General features: G+C 40.5%; 2 protein-coding genes across 2 annotated transcripts; both read right to left on the bottom strand.

Annotated features, from left to right (window-relative positions):
• Positions 1-409: 409 nt before the first annotated feature.
• LOC119723765 lies at positions 410-4,327 on the bottom strand. The gene is made up of 7 exons (XM_038194616.1): positions 4,281-4,327; positions 3,482-3,626; positions 2,948-3,169; positions 2,409-2,501; positions 1,467-1,798; positions 1,005-1,206; positions 410-655 (listed from the first exon to the last, which is right to left on the bottom strand). The coding sequence occupies exons 3-5, from the start codon at positions 3,105-3,107 to the stop codon at positions 1,506-1,508; spliced, it is 546 nt and encodes a 181-aa protein (XP_038050544.1). The 5' UTR covers positions 3,108-3,169; positions 3,482-3,626; positions 4,281-4,327; the 3' UTR covers positions 410-655; positions 1,005-1,206; positions 1,467-1,505.
• A 14,678-nt stretch (positions 4,328-19,005) lies between these two features.
• Positions 19,006-19,982, bottom strand: LOC119723764. The gene has a single exon (XM_038194615.1). The coding sequence runs from the start codon at positions 19,925-19,927 to the stop codon at positions 19,253-19,255; it is 675 nt and encodes a 224-aa protein (XP_038050543.1). The 5' UTR covers positions 19,928-19,982; the 3' UTR covers positions 19,006-19,252.
• Between the last annotated feature and the right edge of the window lie 7,821 nt (positions 19,983-27,803).

Genomic DNA, 27,803 nt, shown 5'->3' with positions numbered 1-27,803 from the left:
ATATTTTTAAATATTTTTTTCTATGATTTTCATATGTGACCATTATGACATATGATAAAAAGACGAAGTTAGGTCAGGTCATTTCACTACATAATTATCGAGTCGTTCATTGGCTTCGAAGCTAAACATCTAAAAGATTAAAAGGGTTGCAAAAAAATAACACTGTGAAAATTTAACACCTAAACGTTTATGTAAAAACAATAGATTCAAATATTGTTAAGCATCCAATCTTCAAATCTGCAATGATATTACTGAAAATGCACATCAGTGCATTGGTACAACTATCTACAATTTGCTGAGTTCCTTGAAATAACGATGTCATCAAAGCTATGAAATCAAATTAAAATCAGCAGCAGTGCCATTTGTATCTTAATGCTTTGAAGCATCTAGGCACTGATTATCTTGTTGACTGTTTGCGACAAGCCGGCCGCATTGATGGCCGTCAATGTCAAGTGGTAGTCGGTGTACGGAACCAGCCGCGAGACATTCATACCAGACTCCATGGTCTCCACCCACTGCATGACGTCACTTCCACCTGGAATGGTACCCAGAGATACCTCATACACCAAGGAGGACGAAGGGGAGGAGAACAAGCCATCCCAGGCTAGATCAACCGTCGTGTTACTGGGCCAGGAAGAGCGTAGCAGACTTGGCGCTGTTTCATAAAGAATCATCAACCAAAAGGCAGGTTTTTATGTGAGATGGTTATGTTTATAGGTGGACTTAAGGGGAACGATGAGACTTTCACAATGGTTCCCGGGAAAGTTGGACTTTGTTTGCACCAACCCTTAAGCAGAAACAATTCAGGGATTTAAAATAATCTCAGTGTCATTACCATTCTCGACAATACACCATTTGGACATTGAGCCGCCTCGTTTGGATAGATGAGTAAGTGGCTGAATGTGAAACCTGGTAAGGGTATTCTCATTAAGCAATTATGTTTTTGTACTAATCCCATTTTGAAAACTATCGTGAACAGAAAATTGAAATACTGAATTACATACGTCCTACAACAGGCTCCGAAGACTCCACAGCAAAGTTGCTTGTGATATGCTGACTGATCAGACCGGCATGATTGATGGCTCTGACTGACAGGCTATAGGTTGCATCATCAACCAGGCTAAGACCTGACCAATCAAGGTGGGTCTCTGATGTTGATCCACAAGGTGTCCAGGAGGTGAAGGTGTTGGGTCCACTAAGCAAGCACTGGGAAGAGAAAACGTGATTGATATCAGGACAAAGACTAAAGATACATCATATCAACCTTTGGAATATGTTGCCAAATATAAAACAAACAACTTTAATTGTCTATCCCTCTAGCTGTATCTTGCGCTCTTTACTCCAGCTGGATCTGTTGTTATTTTGACATCGCAGCAGTGTGTAACTCGATGTAGTTTATATATTGATCAGAGCAGAAAGGCATTACAAGTTATGTAGTGCCTCCACACTGTACAATATGTACTGACCTCATAAGAGTGAATTCCGAACGGATCCACGAAGCCAACCTATGATGCTTTGAGAGAGTGTCTCTGAGACTGGTATCCGTTGCGTGATTCGTATTGAGTATCTGACATGGTCTTCACAATGACAGCTGCTGTCGTAGAACCAGGAGGCACCGTCACTATTGTAACACCATCTGATGATTTCCACGATGACTGTTCAGCATGATTGTAGCACGTGACGGTTACATACAGGAGCTGGCCCTCTACCATAATTTGAGACAGACTAGCGGTGATGCTGGACGTGGCATCAGGAGACGATGACCTGGGTAGGATGTCATCCAGTCCAGGCCCTGAGCCTGAAAAATGAATATGCAGGGTAATAGAGTACAGATGCAGTATGCCTACAAACTGTCCTTTCGTAGGCTGATTGATGGTGGGGAACTTCAGATGTCTATAATCATCAACAATAATCACTGTAACAGCTTAAAACGACACAATAGCTGGATATCAGATGCTAATTACCAGATGAATTGTTGGGATTGTAGTTGGCCAAATATTATATAGAGCAATATTTTGAGCTTTTCAATTTTTGGGGTAAGATATCCTGATTACTTTATCAGAGCGGACAATGGCTAACTGAGAGTTAGGTTTTTGCCAAAGCGTCACGTGTTATCTTTTGCTGAATGTCGGGTGATGACCACAGGGTCATCAGGTGTGTCAACCAATCGTAGGATGCTTAATTGACTACGATGACTATGAGGTTAGGTTGTAACAGAGTGTTGGTTGCACATTATACAGCTTAAGATCAGACACTGTCCAATTCAGGGTCAGATCTCTGACAGCCAAACCTACAGTGCCAACTTGTACAACATAAAAATACTATAGATAGATGGTTAACAAAAAGTGTCACCGCTACTGAACCTTAAGTGTGACGATAAAAAAAAATAGGGGTTCCGATCTGCTTACCAACTGCCCATGTGCAGTGATCAATTCCACTTTCAGGATCAGATGCCGACCAGCTGAAGGTCAGAGCAGAATCATTTGCACTGAAGTCAACATCTGTCATGGGGGAAAGTGATTCTCAATTAGGCGGTTGTCTATGTTCGTGCAACTTAATACATATTGTTTTGGGTTGTTTGCGGGTGGTTGTGTCAGTTACAGATTTTCACGGCTTTAAAAAATATGAAAGACAAACTAAATTTCTTCAATTTCAGATCTCAATTTCATGATTATAAAAATAAAGTATACGGCTTTTACAGTCAAAACAGTAAACAAAGTTGAGTAGTAGTCCACCTTACCCCTACAATTTTGCTGTCGGAATTGCTAAAGTCACAGTCACCCCGTTAAAAACCGGGGTTCTACCTGTAAATCTGAGGAATATTCACAATTTCTGTTTGATTTTCATGCGAGAAGTCGAGGAGATATATTGAACGATTCATAGCCAGGCAGAGAATTACTAAAAGATCATATGGAAATCGCAAAGGGAGTAAAGATTTATTATATACCATTTAAATCCCTTCCGTCAGCGACAGCATGGATGATAGGAGGGGTCAGATCAATCACTACAGGGTCAGAGGTCGCTCTGGTGATGAGGTCGGCTGCATTTCTTGCAATCACAGTAACGTAGACTCTGGAGCCATGTGCCATTCTAAGGTTACTGTTCATAGCGTCTGTCTGTGTACCAACCGATGTGAATGTTTGTAGTTGGGTACCGCCTCTCGTAGTTCCTTAGGAGTAGTATCATAAAACAAATCAATTTAACATTTAAGTTTCCTGTTATTTTCATAAAAAAGCTCAAGGAAGTATCTATCTCAGGTAGGTTGGTCTGGCAGGATACCATAGTATTATTTTTACAACACAATACTTTCCTATGACGGTGTCATGTTTTGGCAAATGTAATAGGCCTAGGTACAAACATTGTTAGTAACCAAGACAAAAACAATATGTAGGACTAAGGTACATCTTCAGTTTTTGAGATCATTAATCGTTAACAGAAACCAAGGCTGTTGTTAGTGAATAGACTATAATACTCAACCTACCTATGGCCCAGCTGTAGTCCACTATGGGACTCTCGGGATCAATGAAATGCCACTTGGCCTGGACTGATGACCAGCCTTGACTGATGTGAGTATGGACTTCTACAGCCCCATCACCGGTGCTTTGTCCAAGGGTGATCCGTTTTACCTATGGTAAAGAAGACATTAAATTAAAGGTTCAAAAAGTAAATGTCAGAAACGAATACTGGGGAAAATGTTGCGAGTGAATGAATTCAGACCTTAATGTGGTATATAGAACAGGTAGTTTGAGACATGCTGGTATTTTTTATTCAAATGGTGCTGTAACTAATAAAATGGGAGTATTTGGTGGGCACGTGTGGTCTTGCAGTAGAGCATAGGATTCATGATCGTGAGATTATGGGTTCGAGCCGTGCCCTGGCCATGCGTGTCGTGCCCTTGAGTAAGGCGCTTTACCTCAATTACTCCTCTCAACCCATATGTTAAATGGATACCGGTATTATTCAATGCTGGGAAGGGAACAGACTCGCTGTGGAGGAGGTGTGGCGATCCCCCCACGGCAGCATATGAGTCTGGCCAAATCGCTAATGAAAGACAGATTGGGACTCCGTTCCTGTAAACACAGGTTCGTCCCCCTTTACCTTTACCTTTATTAATTGGTTAATTTATTGGATTTGAAGGTTGAGATATTAATGGATGGTAACAATATATATGAACCTTATTTAGTCATTTTGCTTATGTGGTACACCACTTAGAATGATTTAGGTGTGTGTATCTCTAAACCCTTCAGAGCCAACTTTAATTTATGTGTGTTGGTTTTCACCTGAACATCATCCAATAGGATTCCATTGGATTGTCCCACTGAGGAGATTTTCAGTCACTTTGCACTTAGATGAGTTGACGCGCAAACCAGTGTCCGAACACCACTCCTGAAATTCGGTCAGAGCTGCGGGTATCACACTGTCAGGTCACCCACATACTTTCATCTCGCGACTGAACCTGGCGATGTGAGCGCGTCGTTTATCATCGCGAGGAAGATGAGTGGTCCAAGGCGCGTCCCTTGAGGGACGCCTCCACGCGGTGTGAGTGGCGCCGAGATTTCACCATTGTATCGTGTAATCTGCTCTCTCCCATGAAGGAAACTCTCCATCCATGGAATGATGCTGGGCGTACACCCATTGTGAGGAGTTTGGTTATGGCGATGTTGTGGTTTACAAGATCAAACGCTTTGCTAAAATCTGTGACCACCACAGTGGAGACAGTCCGAAGCACGTCAGCGTTGCTATGCAGGAAGTGTAGTAAATCAACAAGGTAGTGAAATGTGGAGATACCTTGTCTGTTTCCGAACTGTTGATCATCAATGCCTCCACGGATATCTGCGAGAAGTTCGCGATAGACAAACAGTTCTGCTAGCTTTGCGAAATGATCCGTCAAAGATATCGGACGAAGTTTGTCGAGTGAGGGCGGGGATTGTTTACGGACTGGCACAACGATCGACTTCTTCCATTGAGATGGTACCTTCCCTTCTGTTAGTGAGGCATTGATGATGTCACAAAGTGGGGACGCTAGTTCCAGTGCAAACTCACGAATCAACTTTGCGGAGATTCCGTCTGGACCACAACTCTTTCCAACTTTGATTTTCTTGAGTTCGGCATACACGATCAAAGGCTGGACGTGCGGAATAGTTTTAGGGTCTATAGGATGAAATGCTGGTAACTCCTTGTTGTCAAGAGGATGTACATCTGACGAAATATCAATGAATTGTTTGTTAATTACGTTGGCAATGTTGCGTTTATCAGTCGCTTCCACACCAGGAACATTGATTTCAGTTTTTGGTGACGAATTTGTGGTTGCAATCTTCACAAAGTTGAACCATGCATTTGGATTTTGCGTTTTCAGTCTTTGAATACGGTTTCTGTGGCAATCCTCCTTTGATTTGTTGATCTCTCTCTGGACAAGATTTCTCAGACGAGACCATTCAGTGATACTCTGATGAAATGCAGTTTGTCTGGAATGGATCAGTTCCTTTACCATGGGGGACATCCATGGTTTATCCTTACAATGCATGTTGATCTCTGGTGGGAAAGAAGGACTGTACAGCAGGAAGGAGATCCTTGTAAAAGTTCTCACATTTGGCTTCAACATCAACTGCCTTGGTCACGGCAGACCAATCATGAGTCACTCTCCAATCTCTGAAGCATCTGATGTCTGACTGACGCATCGGTTGGATTGTTTTGCGATGAGTCTGGTTTCGATGTTGTACTTTGTAGTTTTTCGGCTCCCATATCACACCTCTGTGGTCACTACGGCCGAGTGGAGATGACAGTTGCACAGGTGAGTATAGTTTGTGAAGGTTTGTGACAAGTGTGTCAAGGATAGCATCTTTTCGCGTAGCCTTATCAAGAATTTGTTTCAGTCTATGATTACTGATGAGCGGGGTCATATTCAAGTGGTTAACATCTCCAAGTATGATGAGTCCTGCATCAGGATTACTCGCAGAGATATCGTCCACTGCGTGTGTCATATGCTGAATAAGGGATTCGCTGTTGGGGTTGTTAGGAGGAGAATACACCGACGCTACAATAATGGAAGACAGTGTTCGTGGCAGTCGATGAGGGCGTAATTGCGCCCATACAATTTCATGCTCTGTAGGGACATTGAGGCGAGCCAAGGGTGTAGGGTTTATGTTGTTTTTTATGTACCCTGTTCTTTATATCATTTCATAATTTTTGTCGTGGGGTTAACTGAGCCTGTTTTTCATATTTGTTTGTTTTACTTTCATTTTTATTTCAGCTCTTGTCCTGACATGCCCGCGCCCTGTGGTTCTAGCAACCTAGAAGACCCTAACCCTAACCCCCAAGTGTTAGAGGGCGCCCTTGTGTAGGGCCTGACGTTAATGATGGTTCGTCAATAACCGGCGGGACTACATCGGGCGAGGTAGCGACCGATTACAATGCTGATTTCCAGTCAGCTCTGGCAGGTGGGTAATAACAAAGACGGTTTTTTATTTGAGGCAAAGAAATTATTTTCACTAAAGTGTCTCAGAATGCTTCAAATAGCCTTGTACTTTACCGTCACATAAAATTTTGCAAAAGGGGTTGTAGAGGGTGAGTAAAAAAAAGCGAAACCCAAATGCCTATGTGATTTGTTTTCGTTTTGCGGAAAGAACACTAACCTTCTTGTGATCCGTGAATAGAACTTTAAAACGGTGGTTGGGTTTTAAATTCCGTAACTTGAAAAGTACATAAGTGATTCTTGTATTAAAAAAAAGCCAATAAATTGGGCTTCTGTATCCTAGATTTTGAAAGGGCGACATGCAGAACTTCACTAAAACAATGGTCCCGACATTTGGGTTTCGCTATTTTTGACTCGCCCTGTATAGACATGATTCAAGTTAACTTGACAGTTGTCGTATCTAGTTGCTGCAGTCGATTGGTTGATTGCATCAATAATGATGTTTAAGATTCCTTGGACCAATCTTACGCAAGGTCATTGCCTCATATCTCTTCGTTAATTATCATTGTTTCTCATATTATTCCTCACTACATGTATATGATCCTATTACGCATAATGTCTGTTTCTAAGTTTGTTACCAATATATATCTCAGAATGCATCAAATAGCTTTGTACTTAACCAAGCTGTACAGCGTGTGTCAATAAAAACGCAGGATTAGAAACAAAAATATTAAGAATATAAACCACCCCTATTCATCATAATGTTAACCCTCTTTTCAAAGTACCTTTCCTTCTCTTCACTATGCTTTTTATCCCATCTCATTTGGACAATCCTGTCCAGAGATAGAGTACATTGAAGAAGGGTTATAAATTCCAAGCTGGTCTGATTTGTGAAATCATACCTAATGAAAGGTTTGAATTCAGTACAGGTGAAAGTATTTGTGGATCACAAAGAAGGACATGTGTGGCAGGATTAGGCTTACATAATCCTTTAGTCCACAATCAATGTTATTAGTCAATAATTCATGATGCTTTGAAACAATGATAGTCCAGTTATTAAATTTAAGTGATACTTATCATCAGTTGTTTCAAAGAAAGTTTTGTTCTGGTTTAATTGTCTTCAATGCATACCTGCATTGTACATAACTGGTCGTTGTGTTAAGGTCATTGAATCAGACCAACCCGCTTCAGAAGGGCTTCACAAAACTTGTCATAACTTTTGAACCAAAAGTCCAAATTCCACCAAACAAAAATTATGTCAAAGATGAAATTATGGACAATCAAATCCTTATCAAATTAGGCACACCAGTAGCATAATTTTCTCAGAAAAAAAATCGCTTTGAATCCTGCGTTTTTATTGACACACGCTGTATAGTCTTGATTCAAGAAGTTAACTTGCCGGTTGTCCTACCTAGTTGCTGCAGTTGATTGGTCAATACCATCAATAATGATTTTTAAGAGTCTTCGAACCAATCTTATACGCAAGGGCATTTCATCAACTCTCATCAATAATTCTCATTTATTAACTCTCCATTTTTTTCCCGATTAATAACGATTTGTTTGTTTCTCTTGTTGCGTTTCTCAGGTTTGAAGTTATTGGACATCAATGCACAAAGGTGTAAGACCCAGACATTTCCCCTAATATTATGCCTTAATTTAGTTTAGTTGTATCTAATGAGTTAATTTATAGCATATAAAAATATTTTTTCCAACATCTTTACCGTTTATATCACTCAAGTACATAACTTCACAAAACTAAGAGGGTTAGACTTATTACAGTAGGCACATTAGTGCAACAATAAAAAAAACCTGTTGTCCTATACCGAAATTATATCTTCAAATAGAAAACCGTGCGTCATCCTGTAGCTTGTTTAGTACCCTTTAAGCTAATATAACATTTGTTATGAAAAGTGTTTCAGAAAGTGCAGAAATTTGCGGGGACTACTTACGGTAAATTATTGAGAAGTATCCAAAAAAAAGCAAAACAAACTAAAATTATGTTTGCTGATACATTTTTACAATCGGCCATAAACGGCCTGGATAAAATTGTCTATTTTCTTCATAAATTGGTACTCTGATTAATTCGCTACAAATATAATCAACCGGAAAAGTCGCGCAATGCATCGTTGTGCCGAAGAAAATCAACTTTGTAAGCAGCCCTCAGCTGAGATTTAACGTAAAACGCTGTCGCTGGCGACAAAGTGAACAGCGCCCACTATTGTTGAGATTTGTCTAGCGTGATCGCTGTGTTGGGCTCGGTGTCGTCGATGGCACTTCGGAAATTTGTGTAAGGAGGTTCAAATCTCGGGGCTCGTGTGGGATTTACAGTTAACCATTATTGAAGAAATTGAGCTGTTAATGGTTTTCTTTTTCATGGGAAATGTAGATAGAATTACAGATGAACAGATTTTATTTTTTGCACAATGATTTGGTGTAGGCCCACACTGGGCGCGGTCAGCCAAACGACAACATCATGTTCCTGGTGTTAGTGATTTCAGCCAACCGAACGTGTTTTCCCCACGGAAGCCAGATACTTGCAAGCACGAATTTGTTGATAATAATGTCCAGCCACAATTCCTGACCAGATCTGTCATTGTGATGTAAAGCATCGACAATGACTTAAATGTAAACACTGAGTTCATAATATTTTCTGATAATTTTATTCTTATTTTTCTGTATGATTTTACTGAAACCAAGCCCTTACGTCCCCCATTTTCTTCTTATGATAAGGACTCCTTCACTCCATTGTGCATGGTCACACATTTTTTTCAGTTCCATTAATTTGGCAATGGACAAGAAGATCGGACAAACAAATTCGCCACCCTCTAAATGAGACGTGGAATAAATATCTAAAGAGAAGGGTCCGCCGGAACAACAGGCCGGATTATATAAGAACTTATAATAGACTACAACCGACACAGGAGAAGGTTACATATTTAACTAAACATTTCTAAGCGATTAAGAAAACTTAGGGAGAATTAGATATGAGCCGAATTTAATAGATCACCACCGCAGCTACTCTCTCAAAAACTAACCACATTTTTTTGTATGGACATTTTATAAGTTTTTAAAAAGAGCCGTCTCAAAAACAAATGCTCGACACTTTATCAATTACTGTTGCGGAGGCGATGGATTTTACAATTACATATATGTCAGAAGGGGATGAAGCTGATGTTACCAAAGCTGAGCTTGATCGCCCGAGAATTAATCCTCTAGATGAAGTGGGACCGCGCCAGCAGCAGAAGAACGGGCGCCGGATATTAGATGAATTGAGGAAAGCCATTTTTTGTGAGAGCAGTGCCCTAATATATGATTTTATATTGTTTTCACAAATAAGTCTCAATAATTACAGGTTTCTCTTAGCTAGAAGGAACAAATAAAGGCTGCACCACTTAAGAGCACCATTTTCGGATTTCCATGGTAAAATACAGAAAATAATAGTAAGATTAATGATAACATTTTGCAAATAAATAGCCTTATCACAGGGAATATATAATTTAAAATAATAACAAAGTAATCACCTTGAAAACTTGCATTTGCAAGCTGGTTTTAATCTTTATTTAACATAGTAAAACTAAAATTAACAAAAAAGAAGAAGAAATTTTGGCTTCCGTGCCGGCACGATGATGAGAAGTGATCGACGTGTAATAAACGTTAATGCAAAAAACGTCACAAGAGGGCTCCATTGATAACTAGCGCCCTCTTTTGAAATTAAGCTCCGATTTTTGACAATTTCGGTGAGTTACGTTTTTAGATAATTGCCAGCCTAGTTTTCTGTACCCAGATATGGTATTTAAACATGCTTGATGTATTTTATAGGACATTTGACTGTTTAAAGTCCTGGAATATACCGATGTCTGGGTCACATATGGTTTTAAACCACTGCGCAATGGCCTATATTAGATGGCAAAGGGACGGCCCCTCTTCATTCGATGCAAGGTGTGACTGATATACAAGGATCGATTATGTAGGATAAGTCCAAACATAAGTCAAACAGCTGGAAGCTCCCAGCAAACAATTAAACGTTTTCTGAACGTTTTCTAAACGTGCCTCTTTCGTTTTGAGAACGTTTTGAATAAATGTTTTAAAAACGGCCATTTGTGGACACTTTTGGACGTTTTAAAAACGTTCTTTTGAGACGTTCTAAGAACGTTTTTTGAACGTACAAAGCGTATTAACAACTTGCTAGTAGTTATCTAGGACCTAACAATGACCTACATAAAACGTTTTGGACGTTCAGACAACCAACTGACGTGCCATAAACGTTCGTTGAACGTTCGTTGAACGTACAAAACGTGTTAAAAACGTACTACCAGTGACTGAAGACGTAACAAGGACCTACATAAAACGTTTTGGACGTTCAAACAACCAACTGACGTGCCATAAACGTTCGTTGAACGTTCGTTGAACGTACAAAACGTATTAAAACCGTACTACTAGTGACTAAAGACGTAACAAGGACCTACATAAAACGCTTTAGATGTTCAAACAACCAACTGACACTAGATGATTCTGTGTTTTATCAACTTTATTCTTGGTCCGGAACTTCAAATTACAGAACTCGAGTTTTCATGGATTTATATCCGTACCTGTAGATATTAGAAATTAAAATCAAATTAATTTTTTTAAAAGTTGTTAATGCGATTTATTACAAACAGTTATTGTGCCGGAATATATGTGCTGAATGAATACGACTGCGAGAATTTTGTGCTCGATGGCGTACTGGACAAAAGAAAATGTACAGGATTGTTTTTCTTTTGTGCTAAATGAGCTGTAACATCGATGTTTTTGATATCTGAAATGGCATCACACTTTTAATCATAAAACCAAGAAGAAAATTTAATTTGCATAAAAACAAATTACACCAAAATACATGTACCCTTGAAAATAGCAACAAGAAAAGTTGGAAATAAGGTTAAATTTGATAAAAATACACCTGTTTATGCATAAATACCAGAGAAACATTTGCTAATTCATATTGGTCGCTCGAGAGCTCGTCACGTTGCCGGTTTTAAACAACTGATTAAGACCTGTGGCTGGTGTCCGACAAACATAGAGTAAAATAGCTGGGAAAAAACATTGAAATTTTTATAATATTTGACTTATTTTGACTTTTGGACCGAATTAGTTTTAACTTTTTGGACCGAAACGGTATTTATGAATGGCGATAAGTATGTGCTTTGCCAGTATTATCCAGACTCCAACTGGTCTTTATCTTCAACATAGTGTTTAAAACTGGCAAAGCAAACATATATTTTCTTAACTAAATTTGTTAATATAAAAGTCTTCACTGGTCATCTGATCTTCATCTTCCTGAATATCCTCAGATTGAGCTGCTGCATCACTTCCAGGTTTCTACAGTGCAAACGAATCAAATAAATAACAAAAATATATCAATTAAAGAAAAACAGTTTGAGGAGTATTTGAGGGATTCCATCTGCAAATCACTCAAAGGAACAAGATCACAATACAGACCCCTACGGGCTAGGTTCATAGTTCAATATTTACAAAATCAATTCCTACATGTTCACTTATACTTAAATCAACCTGCCAAGTTGCTGATCTAGTCATTAAAATGTTGATTGTCGATTGAATTTCACTTGGGTTTGGCAAGCACAAACTGATGCTGGCAGTATGTAAAGGTTCTCAGCGCAAACAAAAATTGGCAGCTCATGTCATATAAAAACGAGTCATGAATTCCATTAGCATCTAATTGGAAATTGTGTACCCGTCACAACTCACAAATATGTAAAGAAGGGTAAAAAAATTCCCATAATCCCCACAAAGTTATAAACTTTGAAATATTATGTATTGGCAAGTTGATAATTCTTTGTAACTTGCAACAAAAACCACATGCGTATACGTCATTTTCGTGTTAGTTTGTAACTCATTCCTTATGTAGATTCTTCTACAGCGCATCCATGGAAGAACAAAGAAAAAACATTTAAACAGTAACCAGGATATTTAGCACATGTGTGTAAAAAACGTCAAATTTGCAGGAATGAACTTACTTTGTAATTCATCCACCTTGAATGTCTGGAGACTGTATTCCCCAGTAGCCATTCTTGATTTCGGCCTCCTTGGTATATTAGAGTGGTTTCCTCATGCATTCCTCTTGGGGGAAATTCAAAGGATAAAATGGCAAATGAACCAGTTAATTGAGCAATTAATTGTCGGTAAATAGATATACTCTGCTCCATTTTAATGTTGAGTTGATGCCTTAGTAGAAAAGAGTGTAAATGAATCAGTATTTTCTACTTTGACTTTTGGCTGGAGGACAATTTTGTGAAGTTTATTCAAGGTTTCATCTTGTGGCAATATATAGAGGTTTGAACTGGTTACCACATTTCCAACCTTTTTTAGTTTTACATGTTTTAGCCGAATTGGTTCAATGGAGGGGAAAAGAACAGAAGAACCTATTTTGTGAAGCACACAAAATTAATGTAGTGAACCTTTAACTTCAACTTTCAGCACGCACAGCTTTATGACCATTACAAGTAGGCAGGGTCACAAGTTCACCAGTTCAAGTTGCCCCTCGCGAAAATTAAATCGTAATTGAGATTTTGTTCCGAGATGTCAAAAACACAACCTGACAAACTCTACACATCTTTCATTTTTAATCCTCCCAAAAAGTCTAATTCACGGGCGCGGTTTGATTGACCGAGACAAAACTCCGCCAAAGTTTCACAAAATAGGTTTACGACACCCCAGACTTCGTCATACATTCACGACACCCCAGACTTCCTACGCAAGCTTGAAGGAATCAAGGACCAGATTCCCAGCACAGCCATCATTGGGACTTTCGACGTCTCATCTCTGTACACCAACATCCCCACATGAGGAGGGTGTTCGTGCTTGCTCCTTGGCTCTGGCCAAGGCAGGACACATGGCACCCTCATGAGACTTATACTAACGAAGAACAATTTTTCCTTCCTTGGTGAACACTATCTACAGGTACACGGCACTGCAATGGGCACTCGCATGGCCCCGTCGATGGCTTGCCTCTTCATGGGCGACCTCGAAGAACGCATTCTTGCCTCGGCCCCATGTCGCCCTTGGATCTGGTGGAGATACATTGATGATGTTTTTTTCATCTGGACCAGTGATGAGGACAGTCTCTTGACCTTTACTAACCACATCAATTCCTTCCACAGAACCATCAAATTCACATCGGAGTTCCCGGCTCACCAAACCCACTTTCTGGATGTCACCGTCCGCAAGCAAGGCAACTCACTAACCACTGACCTGTATTCCAAACCCACAGACACCCACCAGTACCTCCACTCCTCCAGCTGTCACCCCAGGCACTGCAAAACTGGCATAGCGTTTAGCCAGGCACTCAGACTCAGAAGAATTTGTTCTAATGATTCCGATTTCTCCCGCCATACACAGATACTGAGGAACAACTTGGTGGCCAGGGGTCACAGCTCTCGCCAAGTTCATCGTGCCATTGCCAGAGCTAAAGCTATCCCCAGAAATCTAGCTCTCACGGGAAAGGCCCCTGATGCCATGGCCAAACCCATGATTCCCTTGGTTACCACGTTTCACCCCAATCTACCTCCCCTTCGCAAAATCACTAATGACAATCATCATATCCTCCATACTTCAGATCGCCTTGCCCGCGCCATCCCCAACTGCCCCACATTGGCTTACAGGCGTCCTCGAAATCTACGGGACTTGATTGTTCGAGCTGAAGTCCCTTCCTTAATTAGATGCATCCCCTCCCACCCAGCATGGTACTTTCAAGTGCAGTTACAGATGTTTTGTCTGCCAGATTCATATCCAGGAGTCTGACTCCTTTTCTGGCCACTCTTCTGTCACTACCCACAGAACCATTGGTAACATCACTTGTAACACCTCTAATGTCATATATCTCATTTCTTGCAGGGTCTGTGGAGTGCAGTATGTAGGTGAGACTAAGAATACGCTCAAGAAGCGTTTCTATGCCCACCGGTCAACGGTCAACACCAAGAAACTAGACACCCATGTTGGTCATCACTTCAACCTGCCTAACCACTCCATTTCTGATATGATTTTGCAGGGCATTGAATCTCTTGGCCATCGCAAGGACTCAGTTCGCCTCAGCAGAGAGAAAGTATGGATGAATCGTCTTCGAACTATTCAACCACATGGTCTCAACATCCAACTTGGAAATGATTAATCCTTTTCTTCCTCCATTGTCTTCTGTTACAGATAATCCATCTGGTCTTCCTTGTTTGTGTTTACCCATCTTCCCCCATCTTTCATCCCTTTCCACCTCAATACTGTTCCCCCCCCCCCACATCATCCCTTCACTCTCACACTTTTTTGTCCGTTCCCACTCCCTGTGACCTTTGATCCTTCCCCTTTCTGGTCCCTCCCCTGTTTACACAAGACCCCTTGTGGTTTGCCATCTCCCTTTGTTTCTTTGTTCTCTCATCCACCCTCCCCTGCATCTTTCCACACCTTTCACACCTAATCCTCCTTTTGTGTTTCTTCTTTCAGCCCTGCATGTTTGTGTGCACCCCCATGTTAATGTATGTACCTCTGTCTTTTCTGTTTTAGCCTCTGAAGAAGAACTTGCTAAGTTCGCAACGTCAGGCAACATTAATTTTAAGATTTATATATTTCAGGTCCATCCAGTCAGTAAGCAGTTTGCAGCAGTTTTACTTTTTTTCATGTTTCAACTTCTCTGTTGCAGTATCCCTTCGTGGTGATCCTCCTTGCTGACATGTAAAATTCATTGTGTTTTGTTTTGTTCCTTCTTTTGATCGTTTTATACCATGTACTAATCAAACTGTTCTCTCCACACTACAGGTACATACAATTTTGTTTTGCTCTGTCCCTTCAAAAGGCATGAGCAACTCCATTTGACTTGTACTTTTTGTCTTCGTGTTCCTCCACTGATTTATTGTATTAACCATTTATTCTCTCCCTTTCTACAGATATGAGTGACACCATTTGCACTTATCATTTAAATCATCATACACAAACAAAACACACTATACTCATTAATTTGGGATTGTGCGAGCTGCAGCAACCAATACTTTTAATTAGATTACACTGTTTCATCGACTTCTCAAATATACATCATTATTACTGATAACTTTGCACGATATACATCGAGATATATATCAACATAACAAACTGTGAATTCGACCCATTGCTTTTGGTGATCGCCAGATACGAAAAACCACAAACCTTTTTGGAAAAAGTGGAAACGTATGCCCTGACCTATGCTGACCACCGCTCTCAGGCTAGCTAAGCAATGATAATGGGAGGTTCTTAAAACAACATATTTTAAGATAGAATTACTTTAGCCATTACAATAACATATAATTAAATAAATAACGTGTGTTGCGTTGCTGCTAGCAAGCGTGAAGTGACGCGTTTCTCCGCTAGCATCACATACCACTACCTATTCAAAATTCCCGCTCTGACCATCGAACCATACAATCATTAGCATATCAATGATAAATTCGATGCATTCTAATTCATTCTGGACTCAACCGAATACATCAACATTTATCATTTAAATCATCATACACAAACAAAACACACTATACTCATTAATTTGGGATTGTGCGAGCTGCAGCAATCGGCTTGAATAAATAAAGAACGGGTGGATGTTAGATACCTAACCGCTGAGAAACAGATAATAAGTTAGAGAAGCTCTCTTGGATATAACCATCTTTAGCCGTCCCCGACTTCCAACGCCCATGGCGTTTAAACAATCTGTCGGCTACACAAGCCTTAGCAGCCTCTGAGGCTCCACCTGATCTTAAACTATGTAAAGAAAATTTGAAAACGTCTGCAACTACTGGAGAAATTGCTTTCAAAACTAGCTCTCTAACTCTGGAATATGACATGGGCTGATTGTTTTTTTTCGCAGGGAATAACCATATTTAACTTTTGTTAAGTTCCTGAACACAAAAGCCTCTTTATCACCACTGGAAATCTCTGCAAGATTAATATAAAGTTCTAACATGGCTACTGGACAAGTCTGAGAAAATGATCTAGCAATAATAACTTCACTGCCCTGTCTGTACACGTCTGTCTTACTTGACTGAATCCGGATTGACAAATGGTCATGATGGAACATTAAATCTTGCATCTTAAGCGAGGCTAACTCATTAAATCTTAAGAAACCTGCAAAAGATATTAAAGCCATAGCCAAAGTTCTAATGTTCATTAGGTTATGTACTGATCTGTCAGCTCCTTGCAATTGTACCATCTGTACTAGGATCTCGGGTGTTATTGGCTCTTTTCTTGCCCTTGGTTTAGCGGGTGTTCGTTTGAGTCCCTCTATGACTTGAACAGTCAATGGATCCTTCATGGGGTCGTCCAAACTGGCCATGCGATGTGCCCAGGAAATTGCTGATGAAGCACTGATAATTGGTGATGGTGACGCTGCTGAGTTGCTGATGTGAACCAGATATAATGATATTATATATGGATCACCAGGAAGGGGAGACTCGTCATGTGACAGTGCCCATTGATGCCATCTGGTAAAAGATGAGTTGTATTGAGTTACCGTGCTTGAAGCTCTTGAGCTCACCAATATGGAGGGCAGCTGGTTGGCGAGAGAACTCAGGTCTTGATTGTTGGCGCTCCTCGCGAAACGGTGTCTCCAGTTATCACTGTTGAAGATTAGCTTAACAAAGAGACAAAGAACTTTGTTACAACATATATGTTATTACTTTACAATATACACCTTTTAATTCCTAATTTTCTCCATTTCAGAATTGACCCCCTGGGTCTCTACACTAGTAAGGCACCAAGCCCACGCGTTCTGAACGCTTGTACAGAAACTCATTGATAACTGCTGAACCTGACCGCTAGTACTGTACTGCGCACAATATCATGAATGAACTTAGAGTTATTACTTCGACCATTCTCAAAAAGTGGGAAAGGACTCACAAATTCATGGATACTTGTGATTTCTGATCTTACATTGTAACCATCTGGGAATAATAACACCCAGTAAGGGGATGATCTCCAGGCGGGGCATATCAATGTCCCCTCAGCTCTGTTGGCTATTAACTGATGTATGACTCTTGGAATCAAATGTATCGGGGGAACCAACCAGTTATTTTCCCCTGCCCAATCTTGTGTGAACGCATCGGTTGCCTGAGCACCTGGATTCCAGAATCTAGAATTAAAACGAGTTAATTTGGAATTATAATAACTGGCAAACCGATCGATTGTGTGAGGACCCCACATATGATCAAGTAGGGAGAACATCTCGTGTGAGGTCTGCCAATCGTCATAATCGACCAGCTTACTTATGAAATCTGCCTTTTCGTTCTTCGATCTCGGCACCCATTCTAATTCAAGGAACACTCCATTGCGTACACAATTACGACATATGTTTAACACAATAGACTGTAAATCTGACTTCATACTGCCTGTGCAAACTATTCTTGTAACAGCTTGATTATCAGAAAACCATTTTACTCTGGTGTTTTTGAACTTGTTTATTTGGGATGCTAACACCATGTCTATTGCTTTTAATTCTCTCCAGGTTGAACTATGTTTCCTTTCATTTTCCGACCACTGACCATGACTGATCGAATCATTGACATTTACTATGTAGCCTCCGAAACCATTTTTGCTTGCATCTGAAAACACCATAGTTGAACACATGGGTGTTAATTTTATTGGAATTTCCTTCAGATTATCTATGTTGTGTAACCAGAAGAGGAGTTCTTCGTTGGCTTGTTCTGAGATGACAACTTTGGAATTCCACGAATTTCTAGATTCAATTACACAATGCATAGCTTTGGTCATTACCCTACTCATTGATCCCACAACTAAATAGGATGAAACAATACATCCTGCCACACTGGCTAGATCTTTGACTTTGACGCAGGTTGACGAACCTGCTGACTTGGGAGTTATTAACAGTTCTTGAATTCGTTCCTTGATGCTGTTTATTCGTCTGTTTGGCAAAACAAGAGAACCATTCTTTAGGTCAATTATCAGACCTAACCACTCGGTCTCTGAAACCGGGTCCCAAGTACTCTTGTGTACATTAGGTACGAACCCCGCATTGACCAGGTCAACTTTAACTTGAGCACTGTGCTCTCTGGCTTTCTGAAAGCTCTCTGCATAACACAAACCATCGTCTAGGAACACAACTATTTGTTTACCTTCACTTCTCCACTTCTGTACAAGTGGTCTCACCACTTTGGTGAAAACGTATGGGGCAGTGGATAAACCAAATGGTAATACAGTAAACTTGAAGAATGTAAAGGCACCTTTGTAAAACCAGGAAAATCCCAAGTACTGTTGATGTTCGAACGAATGCTAATATGGTGGTATCCCGATTTTAGGTCAAACTGGAACATAAACCCCCCCTTTTGAAGATATAACATCACTGTACGCATATCTTCGTACTTGACAGATAGCTTCCATAAAAACCTAATCACTTCTCTCAAATCTAGTATTAATCTCCTCTTGCCTGATTTTTGTACTGAAACTGACAAAGGATTCACTATATATGGTTGTTCTGTGCAAGGCAAGACGCAGTGCGTCTCTAATAAATCTGAAATTGCATTTGTGACAAATTCGCTATTATTGATGGCTGAGCGATTATTCAACCCTTGTTTGGATTTCTCAACATTCGGTGTGTGTGGTGGTGTTTCATAAAACGGAATCATGTATCCGTTGCTAATTATGTCTAATACATAGGAATTGGCATTAATTGCTCTCCAAAAATCATAATGATGATGTAAACGACCAGCTACTTGAATTTTGCAACCTGTGGAACACCTTTCTTCATACTCAAAGAAATTATCGGTAAAGTAACATAACTCAACTTCATTGATCGTGTTAGACTTGCTTGCTGCGGTGTCCTTGCTAGGTGGAGAAACTTGGGGTGTTGCTCTTGTCTTGCCTTCTACTGATGTTTGTACAGGATTTTCTCCAGTGACCTTGGCTTCCGCAAGCGTAGCAGATGTCTTTGCTGGTTGGGAATCGTTGGCCACGAAAAAACTGGAATTGAGAAGCAGGAGCGACAGAAGTAGTAGCGGGAGCAGGAGTCTGGTAGTGGTAGTCACCGGTCTTGAATCTCTTGGCCCCGGCGGACTTCTTACTGGACGCCGCTTTAAGCTTTCTGGCCGCCCTGTCTTCTGCCCTTGTGTTCTTCTTGTCATCACCGGAGTCGTTGGCCAACTCGTTTTTCTCGTATTCTTCGACTGTTGCCCAGCCAGAGGGGCTGGTATCGGCTAGTCGGATTAGCTTTTGACGATGCTCGAGCAGAGCTTTAATACTGGTTAGCTCTTGCTGCACTTCAGTGGACTGGTTTTTGCGTTCAGCTTCCACGACGTGATCCAATACAGACTGATTAAAGTTATATCGTCGTTTATGGCCTTCCCTTTTCCAGGTTAATTTGACGCTAGTGGCGGATTTGAGCTTCGTATCAAAATTTGCAGAAGCTTCAGCTATCTTGTCTTCCAGTATCTTAGCTCGACTAGATGAGAATTGAGCCAATAGCTCCTGAATGTCCTCTTTCGTAGCTGGAGTTGATGACATGTTTAAAGTGTTGAAAATGGCGACAGCTCTAAAAAATAACGTGTGTTGCGTTGCTGCTAGCAAGCATGAAGTGACGCGTTTCTCCGCTAGCATCACATACCACTACCTTTTCAAAATTCCCGCTCTGACCATCGAACCATACAATCATTAGCATATCAATGATAAATTCGATGCATTCTAATTCATTCTGGACTCAACCGAATACATCAACATTTTCCAACAGCTCAGAAAGGCAAAGGAAAAGGCCTTACGCTTTTCCTACCATCAGGATAACTACAGTTTTTACTCCCTCTCTCAATTTATCCCCAAAGGTTTGCAACTGTCTCACACTCCCTGCTTAGGAAACCTCCCACCGCACCTTCAAAGGAGATGGAATCAAGTTATACATGGTGCCTCTATTAAACTCATCAATATTCTCTCTCAGCAGTGTCAATTTACACGTGAGGACCTCCATCAGAATATTTCCCACCTTGACTCCCAACTCAAATCCAGTTGTTCTGACTCCACGTACAGGAATTTCCATGATGAGATTGAAAGGGGTTTGTCTAACCTTGACTCTGTCCTACTCAACAGGAGAAACAAGAAGATTGGTGGCTTGCTTGCCAAGCAACAGCAACGCAGACACAGACGTTTCAGACGTCCTAGGTCCCCATCTACCACGCCACCGCCAGAACCCCCTGTCAACACTGTAGTAATCTTTCTTCCTCATCAATATCTGACGCAGAGCACACATTTCTCTCCAAGGGTCTCAATTTTTGTCCCGCTTCCTGTTCTGTGAACCAGGTTCAGCTCAGCCAAGATCTCACGGAATACTACCGTAGAATCCGTCTGCGTGAGTCTTTCCTGGACAGTGAACCGTGTGAGCCAGAGCCTTTTCGAGTCAAGAGTTAATGGGTACCCCCCAAGAATCGTGTGCCAGCCATAGAGACATACGTTCAAGTTATCAATTCCCAAGTCACTAACCCGGACAACTTCCCCCACAGGACTCATGATAATCTCCCCAGAGAGGAGCGCCTGGCGCTCATCTCCTTGCGCTCTCGGACCGACACCATCATCAAGCCAGCAGATAAAGGTTCAGCTGTGGTCATCATGGATCGTCAGCAGTACATTGATGAGGCCCACCGCCAATTGGATAATCGCACTAACTATACCCGCCTTGACTCTGACCCCACAGGCACTTTCTGTCGAGATATACAACAGGTACTTGACGATATGCGATCACGTGACCAGTTGTCCAAGAAAGCTCACAAATTTCTTTCTCCCTGTGATTGTAGGACTGCCAGATTTTACCTTCTACCCAAGATTCACAAGGCTGGCAACCCCGGTAGACACATCATCTCCGGTAATGGCTCACCCACGGAACGCATCTCCCTGTTCATTGACAGTTTTCTCAAACCCCTTGTCCCACAGATTTCGTCATACATTCACGACACCCCAGACTTCCTACGCAAGCTTGAAGGAATCAAGGACCAGATTCCCAGCACAGCCATCATTGGGACTTTCGACGTCTCATATCTGTACACCAACATCCCACATGAGGAGGGTGTTCGTGCTTGCTCCTTGGCTCTGGCCAAGGCAGGACACACGACTCCTCCCATCAGTGATGATGGCACCCTCTTGAGACTTATACTAACGAAGGACAATGTTTCCTTCCTTGGTGAACACTATCTACAGGTACACGGCACTGCAATGGGCACTCGCATGGCCCCGTCGATGGCTTGCCTCTTCATGGGCGACCTCGAAGAACGCATTCTTGCCTCGGCCCCATGTCGCCCTTGGATCTGGTGGAGATATATTGATGATATTTTTTTCATCTGGACCAGTGATGAGGACAGTCTCTTGACCTTCACTAACCACATCAATTCCTTCCACAGAACCATCAAATTCACATCGGAGTTCTCGGCTCACCAAACCCACTTTCTGGATGTCGCCGTCCGCAAGCAAGGCAACTCACTAACTACTGACCTGTATTCCAAACCCACAGACACCCACCAGTACCTCCACTCCTCCAGCTGTCACCCCAGGCACTGCAAAACTGGCATAGCGTTTAGCCAGGCACTCAGACTCAGAAGAATTTGTTCTAATGATTCCAATTTCTCCCGCCATACACAGATACTGAGGAACAACTTGGTGGCCAGGGGTCACAGCTCTCGCCAAGTTCATCGTGCCATTGCCAGAGCTAAAGCTATCCCCAGAAATCTAGCTCTCACGGGAAAGGCCCCTGATGCCATGGCCAAACCCATGATTCCCTTGGTTACCACGTTTCACCCCAATCTACCTCCCCTTCGCAAAATCACTAATGACAATCATCATATCCTCCATACTTCAGATCGCCTTGCCCGCGCCATCCCCAACGGCCCCACATTGGCTTACAGGCGTCCTCGAAATCTACGGGACTTGATTGTTCGAGCTGAAGTCCCTTCCTTAGATGCATCCCCTCCCACCCAGCATGGTACTTTCAAGTGCAGTTCCAGATGTGTTGTCTGCCAGATTCATATCCAAAAGTCTGACTCCTTTTCTGGCCACTCTTCTGTCACTACCCACAGAACCATTGGTAACATCACTTGTAACACCTCTAATGTCATATATCTCATTTCTTGCAGGGTCTGTGGAGTGCAGTATGTAGGTGAGACTAAGAATACGCTCAAGAAGCGTTTCTATGCCCACCGGTCAACGGTCAACACCAAGAAACTAGACACCCATGTTGGTCATCACTTCAACCTGCCTAACCACTCCATTTCTGATATGATTTTGCAGGGCATTGAATCTCTTGGCCATCGCAAGGACTCAGTTCGCCTCAGCAGAGAGAAAGTATGGATGAATCGTCTTCGAACTATTCAACCACATGGTCTCAACATCCAACTTGGAAATGATTAATCCTTTTCTTCCTCCATTGTCTTCTGTTACAGATAATCCATCTGGTCTTCCTTGTTTGTGTTTACCCATCTTCCCCCATCTTCCATCCCTTTCCACCTCAATACTGTTCCCCCCCCCCACATCATCCCTTCACTCTCACACTCTTTTGTCCGTTCCCACTCCCTGTGACCTTTGATCCTTCCCCTTTCTGGTCCCTCCCCTGTTTACACAAGACCCCTTGTGGTTTGCCATCTCCCTTTGTTTCTTTGTTCTCTCATCCACCCTCCCCTGCATCTTTCCACACCTTTCACACCTAATCCTCCTTTTGTGTTTCTTCTTTCAGCCCTGCATGTTTGTGTGCACCCCCATGTTAATGTATGTACCTCTGTCATTTCTGTTTTAGCCATTGAAGAAGAACTTACTAAGTTCGCAATGTCAGGCCACATTAATTTTAAAATAGGTTTTAGTCATGTTGATTGTAGAACATACTGGACCGAATCGGGCGATCTTCAATGTCTTTTTCATTTAATTCCCCACGCATTGGTATAAAAAGAATTGCGAAGGAACATGGAGCCCAAACAATAACAAACGTCAAAAGTCCGGAGATAATTATGGACGAAGCGTATAACGTGGCTACAGCATGGCTAAACATATAGCAACGTTTACGAGTGTGTATACATTGTATACCGTTACTAAAATTTGTGTGAAAAAAAACTTGCAATGATCAAGTCGACTTGTCCACAAATGAACTTGTTGTCGGCAAAATACAGCAGCACACTTTTGCATAAACATGATTAACAAATTCAAACCAATCTCCCAACTTGTCAAATCAGCTGACATGGCTGATTCTTATTTGTTAATTCGACCCTAAGTCAATTGACGATATACATTTAATGTGGGTCACAATAGTTTCTGCCCTAACTCCCTCCCTAAAACAAGCATTGGACAAAATACATGTAGTTCTTAAAAATTGTGAAATTCTCTTGCAACTTTGATGTTGAAGGAATCTGGTAATCATGAACTGTAACTGAGACCGTACCATAACATTATAACAGTTTGTTATATACATTAATATTATATCACTATTCTATTCTGCAACATATCTAAAGTTGGTTTTAAAGGAAAGATTCTCTACTCACCAACCTTTTTCATCCTCCATGTCCTCCGATATTCTTTCTAGCAGAGTAGAACACACCATCATGACCATGGAAATTGTGATCATGGTGATGAAGGCAACATTTATAAATGCATTAACGTCCATAAAATTCCATCATAAGTGTTTGTAGGAAGAGCGATTAAGTCTTGAAAGTTTCCATAGGCATGCACTTTACAGCCAACATTCATGTTTTGAGAAATACTGTCTTAAACTTCTTGTAGAAGTACAACATTACCAGCAATCCATTCTTAGATCTGTTCCTTGCTCTGTGGTCCAACTGATTGAATTCAAATCTGCCACACTGGGAGATTCAGGTATTGACTGGTATGCAAGGTTGTGTGTAATGTATGTTGGGTGAGACTGGGTTACCAGCGGAAGACAGTGGTTGTAATCTGAATCATCAGTTTTATCTTCAAGACGGTTCAGAAAGATTTTGCGGTCATTTTCAACCCCTTTATTCATGTTATTATCCCGCTCATTGAATAGCAAAACCCTAACCCTCCGAACATACAGTGTACATATATGTCTGACTTATTGTCAGGCCACTAACACTAAAAAAACTGCCTGAGTTAGTTTTACCCAAGAAAGGGTGCAAACCGCAACTATAGCCAAAGTTGGGTTTTTCTATAAACCAAATGCTTGGGTTAGGCTAGAATTTCTGTTAAATTCAACAAAAACCTTTTGTCATAAAACTAAAATTTGGGTTTTGATGAATGACTACATTTTGTGGTTGAATTTAACAGAAATTCTAACCCAAACAGTTGTTATAGAACAACCCAATTTTGTGTAGTTGCAGTTTCACCCTTTCTTGGGTAAAATTAACTCAGGCAACTTTCCGCCAACAGTTCGAAATTTGTAGAATGGCTTATTATTCAATAAAAGTGAGTGGATGTGTCTCATTTAAAAGTGAATAACTATTGTATTGGTGGGAAAATATTAATTTAAAAACAAAATCTATTTTAGGATTAGACTCGAAAATAGCAAGGGGGGGGGGGCAAATGTAACGCGATCCTTTTTCCATGCAGGCTATTCAACCGATCACGCAGTATACGTTTTGGGGAAATATGTCATAACATGGATTTCATAAGCCGGTTTCAACATCGGTGTCGTGTAGTAAACCTTTATAGGAGGTGAATACACACTTATAGCAACCGTGTGGAATTTTTTGTTTTAAGATAAAAAGAAACAACGTTATTTTGCTGTAATTGTCACAGATTCGTTCAACGATATTAAATAGGAGTTTATTTTATGAATCGGCTGTACTTTTTTGTATTTACAAAACATATATAGTATCAGACGCCACTTCTTCGCTTTGTACAATATGGAGAGTCGAATGCATTTTCAAAGTATTTTCTACCAAATTGGAAATATTTCTCAGTCCCAGATTCCTGTTTTTTCCCCCAACATTATTATTGAGATAGTATACATGTTTGATGTCAAATTGGCTTCAGGATGCAACATTCTTTCTGTGTATACAAGTAAAAATGTTTTGTTAAGTGGGTATATTTAGTGTACGCATGTACTGTTAACCGCGGGCGGTCTAGATTTAGAATTAATTAACTTAAAAGCAACAAAACAATTATAATTTTATCCTATTAGGAACTAATGACTGAGAATTGGTCACTCGGTTCTGGCATAGATTACGTTTTAAATAACAATGAGATTTGGTAATGAAAAGCTTATCTTTTGAGAAAGTGATAAAAATTTGATTAAATATAGCACTTTATTTACCTCTTCAACTTGAAGTCATGTTTCATCCCGTATACCGTACATGTGTCCCTTTTAAGCGGAATAGGTCATAATGATGCGATAATACGAAAAGAGATATGAAAAACATGTTTTGAGTATTTTATGAATCAAAATAGAAGACAGGGTAACCCCTACAAAATTTGGATATTAACAATTTCCTTCAAACTTTGAATACCTGTTGCGTTTAAACTTGAACAGTAAAGTTCTTGTGCATATGTCTGGAACTTAGATTGTACGTTATACTGATAGTTATAGCGGCCGTTCTATTTCTGTACAAGGCGAGTAAAAAAAAAAGGAAACCCAAATGTCAGGACCAGTTTTATAAATAAGTTCTGCATGTAGCACTTTCAAAATTTAGTATATGAATTCCCAATAAATTAGCTTTCTTTTAGTACAAAAATCAATCAAATCGCTCCTACATACTTTTCAAGTTACTGAATTTCAAACACAAACACCGTTTTAAAGTTCTGTCTACGGATCACAAAAAGTAAGTGTTATTTCAGCAAAACGAAAACAATTCACACCTGTATTAGTACAGGCAAAATACTTCATTTTTTGAGTGAACCTCCAACAAATTGCAACAGATTTTTTTTCACCACAGCTGCATTTGTATAAGTTCCTTAAAATGACATACTAAAAGTCTTAAGAAATCCAGGTGGTGAAAATATGCCTAATTTACATAAATCCAAAATGGCCGCATATTTTAGGACTTTCGCACTGATTTGGTCATATTTCATATACTTGGTAGCTTTTTGAGGTATTTTAAACAACAATTGTAGTCCTTTTACATTGATTTACTCATTATTCCAGACCATGGTAACTTTTAATATCCCGATGTTTCCCAAATTTGCGATATGCCGATAATAATGTGCGTAAATGTCATTTATTAATTTACATAAATTAAAGTTAGAATTATGGCTGTCATGTGTGGACATGTCCGACACAATTAAATTTCCCCTGGTAATCTAAGTTCAGTCTAAGATAAATTTCACACCATGGTGCATTGCTATAAGGTTTCTTAAAAAAAGGAAGAAATCCAAGTGGTGGAAATATGCCTTATATGCCAATTTTGAGATGAGCAAAAATTCAAACAAAAAATACTGTACCCTATTTTTTGATATTTTGTAGAAAACATGTTGGGGTTTAATTTTCATCCAAGTTTTTCTCAATGTCGGGTGATCCACTGGATCAAATTCAAGGTCAAAGTAAAGGTCAAAATGTCATTATACTTCAAATAACCCTGACATCAAAAAACAATGGTACATTAAGATTTCTCATGATGTAACCTTTCAAAAGCAAAACAAGTTTGGCTCACCGATTATAGAGATATGGTCATTTAAAACATGGCAGCAATGTCAATTTTACCAAAATTGCCTGGGCAGTAGCGCGAAAACCGTTTGTTTGATGGCGCTAAAACTTAAAATTTCGGCTTTTCAGCCGAAATTTCCCCATAAAATAAATATGAGCCAATTTGGAGAGGTTGGGGTTTAAAATCTATTTTTTTTTGGGGGGGGTGATTTGACACTGATTGACCCCAATTTCAAATGACAAAATGTTGTTTAAAGTACCCCGAAAAGCAACTTAGGACGAGAGTTATTAGATAGTATATTATGTCGTAGTTTTGGCCATTGCATTTTTCTTTGCTAAAGAAGGATTTTTTTCTCATATTTGGATAGAGTTTACCTTCCTAAGCTGGAAATCCATTGGTAACATTTTTTTTCCATCTACCATGTGGCAGCCGTCTTGGAATTCATAATGGCCGTCATTTGGGCCTAATTTCTATCTAACCTCGGACCTGATTGTCATATGAAGTTATATGGGGTATACTCCCAGTGGAGTACCCCAGCAACCATGATTATACCTTGGGTTCCTTGGCATGCAGTTTGCCACCAAAATGGACTTCAAACGACATGCAGGTGCCACCTTATTATTTAAATGAAATCCAAGATGGCCGCTATTTTTGAATGTCCAATATGGCCGCCATCCATTTGGGATGCCTAAATGTGTTAATTGGATTCCTTGGTATCAAATTTATGGGGTTTGCCACCAGTAGTGACTTCATACGACATTCAAGTCCAAATTTGATATGCAAATTAGTTCCAAATGGCGGCAATT

The sequence above is a fragment of the Patiria miniata genome, unplaced genomic scaffold, assembly GCF_015706575.1.
Source record: "Patiria miniata isolate m_02_andy unplaced genomic scaffold, ASM1570657v1 HiC_scaffold_17, whole genome shotgun sequence".
In the NCBI taxonomy this organism is placed as follows: domain Eukaryota; kingdom Metazoa; phylum Echinodermata; class Asteroidea; order Valvatida; family Asterinidae; genus Patiria; species Patiria miniata.
Note: the sequence above shows the minus strand (reverse complement) of the source record. Positions and strands in the feature narration are given on the sequence as shown.